We start from the raw sequence: 15,879 nt of genomic DNA, 5'->3' as shown, positions 1-15,879 counted from the left end.
CCAGAGCAGCATTGTACGACCACCTGTGACCAACCAGAGCAGAGCACAACGCACGGGGTTTTCACAGTAATGAATGTACCTCCTTTTTTCCTATGACTAAACCCCAGAACTCCAGCAAATCTCTTCCCAGAGCACATGAGTGCTTAAGGTGGGCGCTAACCACAAACTGTACACACTCCACAACTGTTGTTTATGCCCACATGTCCACTTTCCACAGTCACCAATGGATATGAGAGAACATCCCTATGCCCACACCTCATTTCCACTCACCGAGCCTCCCTCAGTGCACCCAGGTTGCCCCAGGCTTTGATGGATCATGGTTTGGATACTGCCAGAATGACAGGTGTGATGCCGTCCACTTTTGGCTGAATCAGTGATTGAGTCTCAATTACCTGTAGTTGTAACTTACGACATGTAAGTAAGTAAGTCAGTCAGTCGATTAGGCTTTTTCACATTTTACCAAAAAAAAATGTATCCTCTTTATACAAAGCTCTTCGTCTCTACTTTTTCTTAGGGCTATTCTCAAGAGCAAGTTTGTACATACCAGCCCTGGACTAATACACAAAAAAATAGCTTGTACAGTTTAAAAGAGGTTCCCAGCCTTTAACTTTGACACAGTGGCCTTGAATGAAAACGCATTTAGACACAATCGTCATGAAGTGCAAAAACACAACTAATCATGCTAATTCCTTTTCTACTTAACATTGTAAACGTTCCCTGGGCTACAGAGAGCACTCCCTGATTGCTGTCAATTATTCTCTTCCCTCTACAATGACTGATAACACAGATGAAATATTATCCAACCCAGCCAAGCCCTATGTCACAGAATGTACACGAAAAGCTACACTGGGGGAAATGCACAGGCCTTTGAGGTGTCAGGCTAATTTGATTAATCTGCACTGCCTGTAGGCTTACAATGCACTTCACCGTATGCATTATTAAGAGGCTGCAACACAAAGAAAGAAAGAAAGACACTGCTGCACACAAAATCGGCACATACATGATTAATATCCTTTAACATATACATATGTTCATATGTATCACTGAGTCCAACATCTTCATCTGATTGTAATTGCAAATACCCTTAGCAATCGATCCAATACATCAGCTAGCATGTATACAAACATTACTGATGTCAACTAACCTTTACTACCATCATTGCATTGAAAACCAATGACTGCTAACGTTCGGGTCATACTGGATGTTATTTAAATGCATCATGCATCAGTTGACCTCCAGCAGATATTTTCAATGTCAAATATTCCACTTGACAGCAGTACATTGGTCAATGATAAGATAAAACAAATAAGGTGACAAATCGATGCCATCAGGCCTGGAATCTGAATTTGTAACCAAGAAATTAAATTGCTTGTATGTTTGGATTTTTGAAATGTTGCACCTCGAAATAAAAAATTTGAAAATCCTCAGGACATGCTCATTTACTGTGAAGGTGTTCAGGTTGCTAAATTCAACCTCTTTAATTCGGCCTATTAAATTTGGATCAAAAGAATTCAGGTTGAAAATTGATACTGACACGTCCTCTCGTCGGGAGTCCTATCGTCTCCCATGAGAGCTGCATCCTGATTGACTAAAGAGAGAGTCCAATATCTTCCAGTTTTATTTGCTCTTTGCCTAGCTTCCTCAGCTGTTTCACCTCATTTTGACTTGTGTCAAATCTTCAACCAGAACTTTGTCAACCTGAGTGAGCCAGTTCTGTTTAGAGTTCTCCTGTTTCCATGCTAGAAGGCTCCCAGTGCCAGCAGGTCATTTAATGGGTCTACCAAAGTCCATGCACCATCCTGCCACGCACTGGTGTTAATATTATTTGTGATATCAGAAATGATTTTCTATTTCAAGTCCACAACAGTGATGCTTCACTTGTTCCACAGCTTTCATTATACTCTATATACCACTATTTCATGTGGATTCCAATACTGCCTCTCACTCAAAAAAAATCAAGAGTATTATGATTTTCATAATTGCTGTTATTAAGATGACACGAGTTGAATAGACTCTGCTGCTTGGACTGGCTGACAAAGGAGAGAGTGACATGATGAAAAGGCAGCATTGTATGTGATTTTGTGTGCTGCACAGAGTATTGTGTGTGTGTGTGTGTGTGTGTGTGTGTGTGTGTGTGTGCGTGTAGCTATTTTAAACAGTCAGAAACCAGCAGGCTGAGAGCTGATGCTGGTTTTTAGATGCTCAATAATTAAGTGAATGCTGCTCACAGAGTGCTGTAGTAGAAGTCAAGCAGAAGCTAGCAGAGGTGTACATGTACGGTGTCTGTGTGTGTGTGTGTGTGTGTGTGTGTGTGTGTGTGTGTGTGTGTGTGTGTGTGTGTGTGTGTGTGTGCGTGCGTGTGTGTGTGTCATGTCATACAACTTACTTGTTGTGACATCTGAAAACGAGTCCCCTGTGCTCATTTGCATGTCCCTCTGATGAAGGGGGAGATAGATAGTAGTATCTGACTCTTCGACACACAACTGACACACACCCTTGCACAACTGTGATCACTATTAATGACACAGAGGAAGTCTCACAGCACATCTGGATAAGGGATGAACAGCAGCGGCAGCTCATGCCCTGCGTGTCGGCATTAAAGTTTCAGGTGGCGTGGGCCTGTTTTACATGGCTGCTGAAGCTGAGCTGGAAGGCAGCCATGGGCAACGGCATGTTAGACACAGGCCCACTGCTCTCCACCACTAAACAAGTGTGGAATTAGACCCAGTGGGACGTAAAGCTACATATGCTAACATCTGCCTTATGCTGGTAGAATGACACACAACACGCATACACACGCACACACACACACACACACACACACACACTGACTACCTGCTAAAGCAAAACATGCTGCCTCCCACTGCTACAACAATACAGACACACTTACTATCACTGCTTCAGCACATGCAAGAATGAATCACACTCGGTGAATTAAGGCAGTTATGCATTTTCAACGTTTAGCTGTGCAGGCGTGTAAACTCCATATCTCTGTGGGACAATCGGATTGTTAAAATCAGCTGTGTGTCGTCCACGCCTCTAAGGTTGGCAAGATCATCTGGTGTTCAGCTTTCTGGGAATTAAATTTTCCCATATATCCAATCCCTCCCTTTAAACCAAGATGGCCTTTGATCTTCCCAAACCAATAAGGTAATAGGAAGTGAAACTGAAATGATCAATTGAAATTGACCTCCATGAATATTAATTAAGGTTACATTCATTTGAGTATTCTATTTAGAATCTACTTTGTAAATGGAAAGAGAATAAGAGAGAGAAAGCTGACAGACACAAGTAGATTAAGAGATGTCTTTTGTTTGTGTTTGCAACAAGTAATACATGTAACATCATAGCAGGGTACAAAATAAACATAATCATATTACATTATGGAAACATATTGTGCAAATATTTGCCGAGGAGTGAATTCAGACATTGTCTTTGTATAAGTCCATATTCTAGGTTGATTTTATGGCTGTAAACATCTGTTTGTAAAAAGTTTCCCAATATTCTGTTTCTTTTGAAGAAACTTTGATGTGTTATTCCGGTTTTCTTTTTGAAGTCACTGGGAAAATGATATTCTCGTAATGAGTGTCAAGGCACCTTAAACTTCCATTAGCCTACTTTCAGTCTCTTTTGGCTGGCATCTGACACAAAGACGCACACACACAAACATACACACACAGTGTATTAATGGAAGAAATGATATCTGTTCATTAAAGAATCATCTTTGTGAATGGACAGTGGCAGGTTGTGTGAATAGCTCCCTCGTGACCGAAACCACGGCAATGCAATGAAAGAGGAAAAAAATGAAACATCCAAATTGCTACTTCAATCTCGAAGAGCTTTGAAGTGCTGTTTTCATTCCATTTTGACCAAAATAAATGTGTATTTTTATTCTAGCATGTGTTGGGAGGTTGCTAATGGGTTTGGAATAAAAGACAACATTTTGATTCAGTGGCACACGGGTGGCACACAGACCCTTTTTACTTCAGCTCATTTTAAAGCCTCAGCGCCGCTGCTCCCCTATCATTGGTTGATCAAGTCAAAGATGACGACCCACTCGGTGTTAATGCTTGTCTGCAGTTAGAAGTGATCCCCATGAACCAAATGAAAAAGCTCAGCTCCCCGCTGAATAGAGTGAGTGTTTCCAGTTGGGGTTCAGCCGTGTGAAAGGCGCAGGGCAGTGGGCCAAGGCTGCAAACAAGACCAGGCACATCCATGGACTGAAGCTGATTCGCTGGCTGAGACGAGTCAAAGCAGGGGGCAGGACCTCAGCTTTGTTCAGCTGAGCCAATGCTTCCTCTTAGTCTTTCCACATGAAAAATGCTACAAACCTAACAATGGCTCATTTTCTCTCTGAAATAAACATGTCATCTGTCATTTTGTTATATTTCACACATTTGACAGAAAAGGAAAAAACTCCCACACAGTCTGTGCATTTATAACTTCTGAAGTCTTCAGTCAAAAGACGTTCTATCTGTAGAAGAGTGATAAACTTCCTGTTGTGTGTGTAACCTTTGTTTTCCTTTAAAAATGATCAGCATTACATGTTTAAAAATCATAGTGATACACCAGAGGAATATGACACAGGAGAACTCTGTTTGGAGGCCTATTTGTCTGTGTGCATGTGTGTGTGTGTGTGTGTGTGTGTGTGTGTGTGTGTGTGTGTGTGTGTGTGTGTGTGTGTGTGTCATGTCAACTTTACAATGTCTCAAAGGGCTTTACAGGCCCACAACATCAGGAAAGTTCCCGACCCCACCTGAGGGAAGATGAGAGTATAAGTAAAGTGTATAAGGAAAAAAGGAAGAAACCTCGGGAAGCTGAGGATGTGGTAACTGTTATTGTACACATTCTCCTCTGTTTTCTAACATTTGTATACTGATAATGTGTCAATGTACCGCTGAAATGTTTCATCCAGATCCAGCAAGAAAGAATTAGAGTTTCTCTCAGCCATGTCCAAGTAAATAAAGACTTCCCTGATCCATCCTGCAGGTCAGGGCATCAGTCAGGGCTAACAAAGAAGTACATAACATGATGTGCATGCCTGAGTTAATGTTGGAAGATGTAACAAAGAAGTCACATTTCAGCCATTTAACACTGCTTGTTTATTCCCTAAAATAGCACACATAGTTTCCTTTGCTCTACATAGTGGCACCAAGTTCTGGATAAATACAAGCATTCTGCTGCTGCTATTTAGTCAAATATGAAATTAATAAAAGTTTAGATTTCGTTTCTGCCTTTTTATCTAGCAAATGTGTTTCCATCCCTGTTCACCACATTTCATGTCACTAAACAAAAATGTATCCACCTCAAGCAACCATTTAACTTTTTGTTCCATTGTCATTTATCATTTTTGAGTGCTTGGCCATTGGTGGCACGTGGTGCTACAGTTTTCAATTGGATGCAGCGATGTCTGATTTCCATGACTCCATGGCCTATTTAATGTTAAACTTATTTTTATGTGTGAATGTATGGGTTACAAAGTATGACAATTTGTTACCCTTTGTTCACCATAACATCATTACACCTGATTACAATCCTGTGTGTCTGTTTGATTTCACTGAACACTGAGCGATTGTATTCTAATTTTCACTTAGATTAAATTAATTTGTCTTGCTGCTCTATGGTCTTCAGATTCAGATTCATGATTGTAAATCATATTTATGTCGATTTATGTTTCCACATTTCATGCAGTGCTATACAGTACATCTAAATCTGTTCATATAAATGATGTAAATGTCATTTTGTCAAATGTCAAGTTGTTTTAGTAGATTTCAGGCTTGAGGACAGGTGAGTGACCTAACCATACACACATTCTACAGATTTCTTTTTTAATTGTTACCTCAGGTGTCTGATATAATTGTACTTTTTGTCTTGTTTATTACAATGTGAATGTATCTTTTCTGATTTCTCAAAGTGAGGAAAAATATTCCCACACAAAGGAAATGAGCAGAACATTCAGGGTTTCATTTGGATTAATAACAAATACTGTAGCTATCAAAATAATTATATAGTTATATTTGGGTGTATTGATCTAGCTGTCAAAAAGTAGTTTTAGTTCTTTCACAATATTTGAATTTGAGTTATTAGAAAATAATTACAAGTTAAAGCACCTATGATAAGCAGCACAAACCCGTTTGCCTTCATGGACTCTGTTGACTCCTCTGACTTTCTAAAAGCCTTGTGCAGATGGATGATGAGCACTACTGGTCGACAGCATTCATGTAAACATAAGTGAGCACAGTTTGGACTTTAGGAGCCTGGGCCTGATAACGAGAGCTTTTCCAAACTTCCTCTTTTATCTAGGGCTCTCACTGAAGTGCTCTTGAGCTCTCACCGTGTTTGCAGAGATGAAAAATAGCTATCAGTGCTGTCCTGTGTTTTAGGCTGTCCTCAAGGTCTCTCACTGGTTGTTGTCTCAATTTGTCAATCTTGGCATCTTTATACACTTTCCAAGCCCAAAATGTCAAAAGTTATTTGAAAAGTGACTTCCTTTGTTAGACCATCATAAATTTAGTACCTTTTAGCGTACAAAGGACACAGTCTTTCTGCCCTTACTCATTTAAGGGATTTAATTTATGCCTGTTTCCATGGTAACTATCTCCTTGGTATTTGCCGAAGAAGGAAGCTGACAGAGGTCCATTAGCAACTGTATCTTCTGTCCGTGTATCAGGCTGCTAGTCCAAACACGCCAACAGTCACGTTGTCATTTTGCCACCTGAGTTTCCTCAGGTGGTTGAAAAATGTCCGTCCTCAGCCTGCAGTATGTGATATTGAACAAAACACAAACGCAACGAGCACAGAGCTGGTCAACATTTGATACGATATTAATGTTTTTAACCATGTTTTATTTTGATCACTCCAATATATCCAGCAGATATGCATGTGATACACTCTCAAGAAAAATAAGATACAAAATAGACACATTAGACAGTATACATCCTGATATACGCATCAGAATACAAAGGAAATTGAAAAGAAAGAAAAGAAAGATGACAAAAAATAAGAATGTTGTAAGTTTCTCTGGCATTTTTGTCGAAAGGAGTTAAGCACATGAACTTAGTAAAGGAAGCTTTCTCATCTAGTGGGGTTATTTATTAGGGTTAGGGTTAGTTATACTATACAGAGTGGCAAAACTTTAGGCGCTGAACATCAAAAAGGCTTGGGATAATGCTTGGCAGAGGTTGCTCAAATGACTTAAATGATTTCATATAAAGTCAATCTAAAATATGTGGACTATTATGGTTGCCATAGTATGTTTGTGACGCAGATGTACAACCCCTGTTACAACCCGCATAACAAGCCCCGTACAACCCCCGACCTGAATTGACCAGTGGAAAGGGGGTTTCCAGGTCTCTAACCAGTGTGTGAGCATACTGTGGCCTGCATGCTGTTGTGTAGTTCAGTAGTAGGCATGAAATTGGCTGCAAACATCAGCAACAACAATTAGCGCACAGTGAGGATTAATTCATAGCTACACTCCAGAATAAAGCTTCTCCCTCCCACAAACAGCTTGGCTGCTCAACGAAAAGAAAGGGGCCTTTTATGAATGACTGGCATTGAAATGGCCTTAACATAAAATAAAACAATTAATAGTGATCTACTTATAAAGTAAACATTTGTGGGGATGGAGATACATTTTATTCTATTTTGTGTGTTTAATTCCTACTGTCCATTATTTCCATTTTCCATCATCTCTAAAATTAAATATGTCAAATATGTGTGTTATGTCTCATTATTGTAGCGCGTGTGTGTCCACTGTGTGTGTGTCATTTGTAACTGCATGGCTTATATAATGACTCATTGCTTTGATTCTGTGAGTAAAGGCGCACAAAGGCTAACTAAGGTGAATCATGTCATGTGTGTTTCAAAGTTGTGGTACACAACATCTCCGCCTGCAAAGAAATAAAAGCTGACTTCAGCATTTATTGCACCACACACTGTGCTTATGAATTCTCAGAGAGCAACATTACATCAGTGCAGGATAAAATAGCAGAGAGATCAATGTTACACAGCATACCATCATCAAAACAGCAGAACAGCCACAAACCTTAGCAGATATGGCTAAACAAAACACACGCAGACACTAACATCAGAATCACAATCAGAATCACAATCAGAATAGCTTCTATTGCTAATTTAGTTTAGACTTAAAAGGATTTTTTTGTGGTTATTGGTGTGATATAAAACACAAGACATAAGACAACAAGACAACAAGACAACAACTATGCAAAGAAATTGAAATAAATTGGAAAACACACAAAATTAAATAAATTAACTAAATTGAACTAAATTGAACTAAATTTATAATACATTGGTGCCTTACTGAGCTGCTGAAATTTGCAAACCAAGATTGTCACTGCAGCTGACATTTAGTACAACATGAGACACATCAGTGACATGTACAGGTGAAATCTGTCAAAGTTTAGCCCCGCCCACCACCACAATTCAGCATCAGTCTGTATTAATTTCCAAACTGCCTGACATGTTAACAGCTATTATACAGTATTAAGATTTTCTCATCTTGGATCTTAATAACAGCACCAGAGCAGTTTTATCATCCGATCAAGTGATCCGGTCTGAGAAAACAGTGTAATTTCCTCCTACCTTGACACATTTGCCAATGATGTTGGGGGGGGGGGGAGGTTTCATCCAAAACAGCCTCCAAAGCTGCTATGACGTCACCGTCTGAGGCTGCACAGCTTCCAGCTAAAGCCTTTTTCCATGTTTTGCAAAAGTTGAAATTGTAATGGAGTGGACTGGGGAGACAAGAGCTACAAGAGCTTATTCCATCCGTATGTCTGTGTGATGGCCGCCATATTGTTTTGAGTGGACTTTGTCAATAGCGTTCTTCTTCTGTGGTGTCGTGGCGTCATTTCATGTTTTTCCCACCAATTTTCCAAAAACAAGGAAGTGATTGGTAGATTGCGATCACATGACACTGAAATATTGCACTTCCTCCTTGGTTTTGTACAAATATGGATATGAAGTTGCAAATTGGCTCTACATACATTTTTGTGTATTTATATGTTTTCTTCAGTTGAGTTATGGCTGTTCCATGTACTGTAATTCCTTTGTCCATGTTGTACATTAGATATATAGATACATATATAATTCTGTGGGTCCAAATCTGGTGCGTAACCACAGTTAAGTCTAAATGATAGTGTCTGTAATCATTTTAACCCATGGTTTGGTTAGTTGTATTACTCCAAGTTGAAGAGTATAATTCAATTAAATTTTTCAATTCTTTTGAATTTCAATTAGTTTATTTAACCACATAAACAATAAGATATATTCTTATTTGCAGGCAAAAGATGGAAGAGAGACAATAAAGCACAACAAGGTTGAATTACAAGACAAACATTTAAATAAATATGAATAATAATGATAATAATAAATGTAAACAATGAACAATTCTCACATTTTGGATTACAGTTCCTCATGACAACCTAATGATAATTCGGGGATTAAAAAGAGACCACAAAGCAGCAAGTCTGTGGTCAGATTAATCTGCTGTTTCTCAGTATAAGGAATGTCAATCACTTGACTGCATTTGACACAATCATGAAATCAACTCATTAGCAGACGCACTAACAATCAGGTAGTATCCACAAAAAGCCAATAGGAGATATAAAGTTGATTTTTTTGAAACAAATTAAAATGTCTCTTTTAATAATATTTGATATTGTTGGAAGTCCAGTTGTTTTCATCTTTAATTAAAGCCTTTAGATAACCATCAAGATCACAGAACAGTGCAAAATGCAATTTGATAAACTGAACTGGCAACAATTCTGCCTCAATTTGTCACAATTGTTTTCAAATCATACAAAACAACAACCCATAAAACAACAAAGTATTTTTCAACAATAAAAAACACAGCATCTTCAACAAGTGATGACAGTAAGATCTGATTTATCTTATTATTATGATTGTTAACATTATTTCTTTCCAGTCACTATATGCGAAATTTCTGACATGAAACAAAAAGCAGCGTTAAGAAAACCGTAACAATACATATTACAGTTATAATGTGTGTATATATATATATATATATATATATACACACACACATATACATCATGTGTGTGTGTGTGTGTGTGTGTGTGTGTGTGTGTGTGTGAATACATTTTCAGGTAATTAGATAGTCATGGCTGAACAGCAGAAATAAAAAGCCTAAACCTGATGATCTGCAGACCTGGTTCAAGGTGAAGGCGCGGGCTGGACGCGGACCTCTGAACGGACGCGCTGCGCTCTGACCGGCATGTGTGTGTGATTGTGAGCCGCCTGAAGAAACCACACAGCGGAGAAGACGGAGCACAGGACTACACTGGAGACTGGAGCGGAAACTACCAGTGACCAACAGCGACACAGGCCACTGAGCAGTACACTACTGACCTCTTTTGGCTACCGACTGACACTGCAACACGACGATAACGATCAGACTGAGCGCGTAAGAGAGAGAGAGAGAGAGAGAGAGAGAGAGAGAGAGAGAGAGAGAGAGAGAGAGAGAGAGAGAGAGAGAGAGAGAGAGAGAGGGAGAGAGAGATAGGTAGATAGATAGATAGATAGATAGATAGATAGATAGATAGATAGATAGATAGATAGATAGATAGATAGATAGATAGATAGATAGATAAGGGAAAGTAAGACGTGAAGCTGTGATCAGTTCCTACCTGCGATGACCAACAGAGGGCGCTGAATGACAGGAGATGCTCACAGAGGAGCAGCCTAAAGTGAAAGTAAGAGTAAGAGGGCGAAGAAGGCGCTGGAATTGGCGCTGCTGCTGATTTCAACAACTTGAAGCTTCAGGATGGACGTAAGTCACTCAAAGTAAAGGTTTAATGACGAAATAAAAACACAAACTGAAAGCGGGTTTGCGCGCAAGTTATCTTCCTTTGTGGTTCTTTTGTTTACACAGTGTCACACGCCAAATGTGGCGTTTGTTTTGGTGTTTTTTGTGTTTTAAATGAGAGCCAGGAACAAATGTAAACAAACAGTCGTGATGTGTTTACCCACCAAACAAAATTTAAGGGGCTTATTCGGTGGTTTGGGTTCCGGAAGCAGAGCTGTAAAGAGTGCTGCAATTACTCGAAAATGCGACTCCCGGTTTACCTTCAAAATAAAAGCGCACCAGTTTCGAACGTATCAAAATTTAAGCAAATATTTTGCCATCGTGGCATGTAATGCTTAATAATTATTCCGTGACTGAGCAAACTTGAACTGTTTAAAATTCATGGCAGTAGATATCTCCATTCTCTCTCTTTGCCCTCAACAAAAGAGGGGGGGGAGGGGTAGGGGGGGGGCATGTTTGCTAGACTTTGGGAGCCACAACATCAACTTTTTGAGTTTGCTCCTTTTAAAATATCTGTATAGATGTTAGATTGAAACTAACTTTGACTGTTATATTTTTGTTGCAGTTTATCTCAGATGTCACTGCTGTTGTGGATGAGGTATATTATAAAGACACTGGAAGATTATGCAGCATTCTTGGAGATTACAGCCCCAAGAAAAACAGATCCAGTTACGAAGTACGTGGATCCTTTGAGGAAATAGAGGAGTGTTTCCTGAGACTCTCAGCTGTCAGATCTGAGAGTGGAAGGAGCAGTCAGCCAGATGAAAAGGCTGCAGCACGTGTGGAACCAGTAGAAGTAGCTTGCTTCGTCATGACTTATATTCGGGAAAAATGTTCAAAAGAGCTCAACAGAATTCAAGGGGAAAACTTTGTGATTGAAATGCAGAATCTCAGCAGTCACAGTGGGAATGTAATGGTGTCTTTCACACCACAGCATGCAAAAGCAAAGCATGTTCATTCTCAGTTCATCAGACAACGATTTGTCACCTTCTACCAAAGGCTGGCTGCAGACATGCAGCGTCGGTCCATCATTTTAACCCTGCACAACTACATAGACTTACAGCAAAAATTTCCACAGCTGCTTTTTGAACCCAGACACAACCCAAGCAAAGCTTATGTAACCGGGCCTTTTATACAGGTTGCTGCACTGGAGGAGTTTCTTTTGTACAAAAGTTCAAAAAATAGCCCACGACAGAAAGATCCAACACACAAAACAGCAACTTCCGTCTCACACAGCACACCGCCTGAAGATGAATCATGTCCAATCTGCATTGAGGTCATTGCAGCAACAGAGAAAGAGATTTTAAAGTGCAAGCACTCATTTTGCAAAGGATGCTTGAAAAAAGCTTTTGAGTACAAGCCTGTTTGTCCAACTTGTGGGGCATTATACGGCACTTTGATGGGGACGCAGCCTGAAGGAGGAACAATGAAAGTCACCAAAAGCCTGTCCTCTTTGCCTGGATATGAGCAATATGGAACAATAATGATTCATTATTACATTCCAAATGGCATCCAAAAAGTAAGAAAATATCATTCTAAACTCTAACTTTTTGAGTCTTAAATATCAGGAAACTTTGCATTGGGGATTAGGTTTTTACTTACCTGCTTTTTATCAGTAGTAACTTGTTTGTTGGTACCTTCAGAAGGAGCATCCGAACCCCAGGCAGCACTACGAGGGAGTGTCACGCTCAGCCTACCTCCCAGACTCCTCAGAGGGTCGGAAGGTTCTGGACCTGCTGACAAGAGCCTTTGACCAGCGACTCATCTTCACCGTCGGCCGCTCCAACACAACTGGCAGGAACAATTTGGTCACATGGAATGATATTCACCACAAAACCTCAACACATGGAGGACCAACAAAGTAAGAATGGTTTCATTATACTTTGTAGACATGTGATGCACACAGATGCAGCGTGGTTAAACACTGCATAGACCTGCGTATTGGCAGTAGTGCCACTCACTTGGTTATGAGCTCTATGGAGGCAATTGACCAGATCTTTGGGTGGACCAGCAGAGAAATGTCGTCCTCTGCACAGACAAGGGCAGGATCTGGGGGGAGATAGTGTGAGCCCCCTGCTTGTTACACCCTCTCTGGGGTCGGTGAGTGCCACTGGCACAGGTGAGGTGGTTGGTGGCCTCACCTGTTTTATAGGTAGATAATCTGCACCCCCCATCAGCAGCAGAGGAGTGACGAAGGCTGCAAAACTAAGGGAACCTACCTTTACTCATACGGTGATAAAGGGGGGGGGGAAATGGAGTTGAAGAAAATAGAACATTTAATAACACTTACTTGGGGCATATAGCTCCACTTTGTGTCTCTGCATTGAAGTCCCTAGGTGTGTTCCACAGCTCTTATTTGATCACTCTTCCCTCCTCCATTCTTCTGTGGCACAGAAATCAATCTTGCCGCCATCTTTAAGGATGTTCCAGTATTGATCTTTTTGTTTGGAAAATCAAGGCGACTTCATGTAGGAGAAATGAGAAAGGAAACACTCGACCATCCAGTTAACAAACCACTGGAAATCTGTTTCTGATTGGACAGTTCTACAACAGCTGATCAGCATCATTATAAAATGGGTTTGATGATAGAATTAGTGAATTGTGACGCAATATTTGGTCAAATATGTTGCCTGAATCCGCTTTTTGCAAAGTTTCAGTGTCATCTATTGTTGTTACACACAAATAAACTCTCGTTCTTTCGTGTAAATGCTCCACTCATGAGCTTAGAGTGGGGCTAATGTAATATAATATAATATCTTCATATAGATTCATCATGAAGAGGAAACAGCTTGTATATAGTCCTCAAATACAGCATATGAATAAACATAAATGTAATAAATAAATAAATGTCTGTTGGTGTGTTTGCAGCTTTGGGTATCCAGACTCTGAATATCTGGGGCGCGTTCAGCTCGAGCTGAAGTCCAAAGGAATCCACTGACAGCCACACGACAAACAGAACAACTCCAACATGACTTTTCACAAACGGCTTACAAAGTCAAAACTTTAAACTTTAAAGGCTTTTGGAGCTGGATGTTATTTACACAATTCATATCAGAAAGGATGAAATTTTACAAGAAAAATACTTACTTACTAGTCCTCATTTAAGGAACTTCATTTTGTGTTATTGTTCATATTTACAATTGTTGGATTGATTGAATACAAAGAAAATCTGAAATTAAACCACTGATATGGATTAATAGAATGACATTTCAATCATTTGGTTTCTTTATGCTGGAACATCTTCACCTATAATTTGTTTGTTATTTGTGATTGAAATAATGTGAGTATTGCTTTTGTTGAACTGGGACACTTCAAGGACAGAAAACTGACAGTTAAACACGTAGAACCATTCTGTGGATGTGCTTTATTACAGTGAACATGTTTTTTGAAAATATTCAGTGTTTTTATTGTGCAGAAGAATATGGAGGCAACTTCACTGTTAGGATAACTATAACCTCAACATTCAGTCTCTCAAGCATTATGGCATTATGAAATTGTTAAATGTTAATGGCCCTTATCTCTTTTTTTGTTTGAGGCCTTACTTAGTTACTTAGTTTGAAGTCAGCAGCAGAACTTCATTCCCTGCATTCCCTAGAGACTCTATTGGTGCAGCAGTAGCTCAGTCCAGGCTTGGAAACCTGAGGGTAGCAGGCTTGAGTCCCCAATGCACCAAAAAAGCATGGATTTCTTTGGCAGTTTAAGAGTTAGGTGGTGGTGGAGCAGGTTGCTGCTGGCTGCATGTTACCTCTGATGTGTGTGTAGGAGGGGGGCGCAAACTTTCAGATGAAGCATGTATGTATAAACTGTAAAATGCATGTATCTGAATGTGATACATTCAAGATGAGAATTTCTCAAAGCTGGGATTAATAAAGCACTTGCGGGTGAAAATCACGGACAGCATCATACATCTCTCTCTGTCTTCCTTGGCTCGTTCACTCCAAAGAGCCGGCTCTTTGTGAGAGAAAAATAGACACGTTTTTGAAAGAGAAAAACCCTAATGAGCTGCCTGACCGAGCTGACCAACCACCAGAAGAAGGAACACAGAAGAAGAATTCCCGGCAAAAAGAAACTCGCAAGTATGAGGTAGCACACATAAAATATGGATTTACAGTCGCGCATGAAAAAGGACACAAGTGCCCCGAATGCGTTCTCTGCTTTGACGTCCTCTCCAACCAGTCCTTAAAACCGTCCAAACTTCAACGTCACTTGAACCAAAGGCACCCAGTGATGCCGAAAAGTCAGTAGACTTTTTTAAACTAAAGGAAGAACATTTGACCAGGCAGTTGGCAACATTCGTTCCACAAACCAGTTTCCCAGAGAGAGCATTGAGGGTGTCGTTTTTAGCTCTGTACCATATCGCTAAAGCTAAGGAGCCGCATAGCCTTGGGGAGGAGTTACAGTTTTTCTCCATTGGTTTGGCTCATTTCTTGAAACAGAAATTACATTCTCGAAACTCTAAGACCATTTGGCAAAACAGTCTTACAGTTCAGCACAACACCATAGCTCACTTGCAAAAGCTCATATCACTCCCAAAACTGTTCACTCATGCTTCAAAACTAAATTCCTTTCTCATATAAATAGTCAGTGCCCCCAAAATGCATCGTCCCTTTGGCATTGTGTAAGCACTGCAAGTCAAAATGTTTAGATGTTTTGTCACTTAGCCCAGTCCTTCATTGATAATGGTTACTGTACTAGTTTTTTTGTATAGCTAACAGAATGCAATTGTGTATAAAACTGAAAGGGTTGAAAAAGGATTTTACGGTAAGAGTAGCCTCCAAGGGTTGACATCACACATTGCACTCATAATGCCAAGGAAATTGTAACCAGTTTTATTCACACACATAAAGTAACTTCCATAAATCAGAGTAAAAAGAAAATGTATACATTTACATTACATTCCAGTCATTTAGCAGACGCTTTTATCCAAAGCGACTTCCAATAAGTGCGTTCAACATAGATAGGCAAAAGAACTTCAGGTCACAAGAAATCGTAAGTGCATTTCCTTCCAAAACAGACAGCTAAGAGCATAA

At 39.9% G+C, this 15,879-nt stretch overlaps 1 protein-coding gene across 1 annotated transcript; it reads left to right on the top strand.

The window, feature by feature from the left end:
* Positions 1–10,693: 10,693 nt before the first annotated feature.
* LOC143012139 (uncharacterized) lies at positions 10,694–14,051 on the top strand. Its single transcript, XM_076165208.1, has 4 exons — positions 10,694–10,813; positions 11,415–12,368; positions 12,493–12,710; positions 13,718–14,051. The coding sequence occupies exons 1-4, from the start codon at positions 10,808–10,810 to the stop codon at positions 13,785–13,787; spliced, it is 1,248 nt and encodes a 415-aa protein (XP_076021323.1). The 5' UTR covers positions 10,694–10,807; the 3' UTR covers positions 13,788–14,051.
* Positions 14,052–15,879: the final 1,828 nt, after the last annotated feature.

This window comes from Genypterus blacodes, unplaced genomic scaffold, assembly GCF_046128005.1.
Source record: "Genypterus blacodes isolate CSIRO-AG114 ecotype Tasmania unplaced genomic scaffold, CSIRO-AGI_Gbla_v1 ptg000141l_1, whole genome shotgun sequence".
Classification (NCBI taxonomy): domain Eukaryota; kingdom Metazoa; phylum Chordata; class Actinopteri; order Ophidiiformes; family Ophidiidae; genus Genypterus; species Genypterus blacodes.
This window is presented reverse-complemented; position numbering and strand designations above follow the sequence as displayed.

Bases quoted from the DNA above. Each gene is read 5' to 3' on its own strand.
- LOC143012139 (XM_076165208.1), top strand. The intron at 12,369-12,492 runs GTAAGAAAATAT...TGGTACCTTCAG, and splicing joins TTCCAAATGGCATCCAAAAA to AAGGAGCATCCGAACCCCAG. The intron at 12,711-13,717 runs GTAAGAATGGTT...GTGTGTTTGCAG, and splicing joins ACACATGGAGGACCAACAAA to CTTTGGGTATCCAGACTCTG.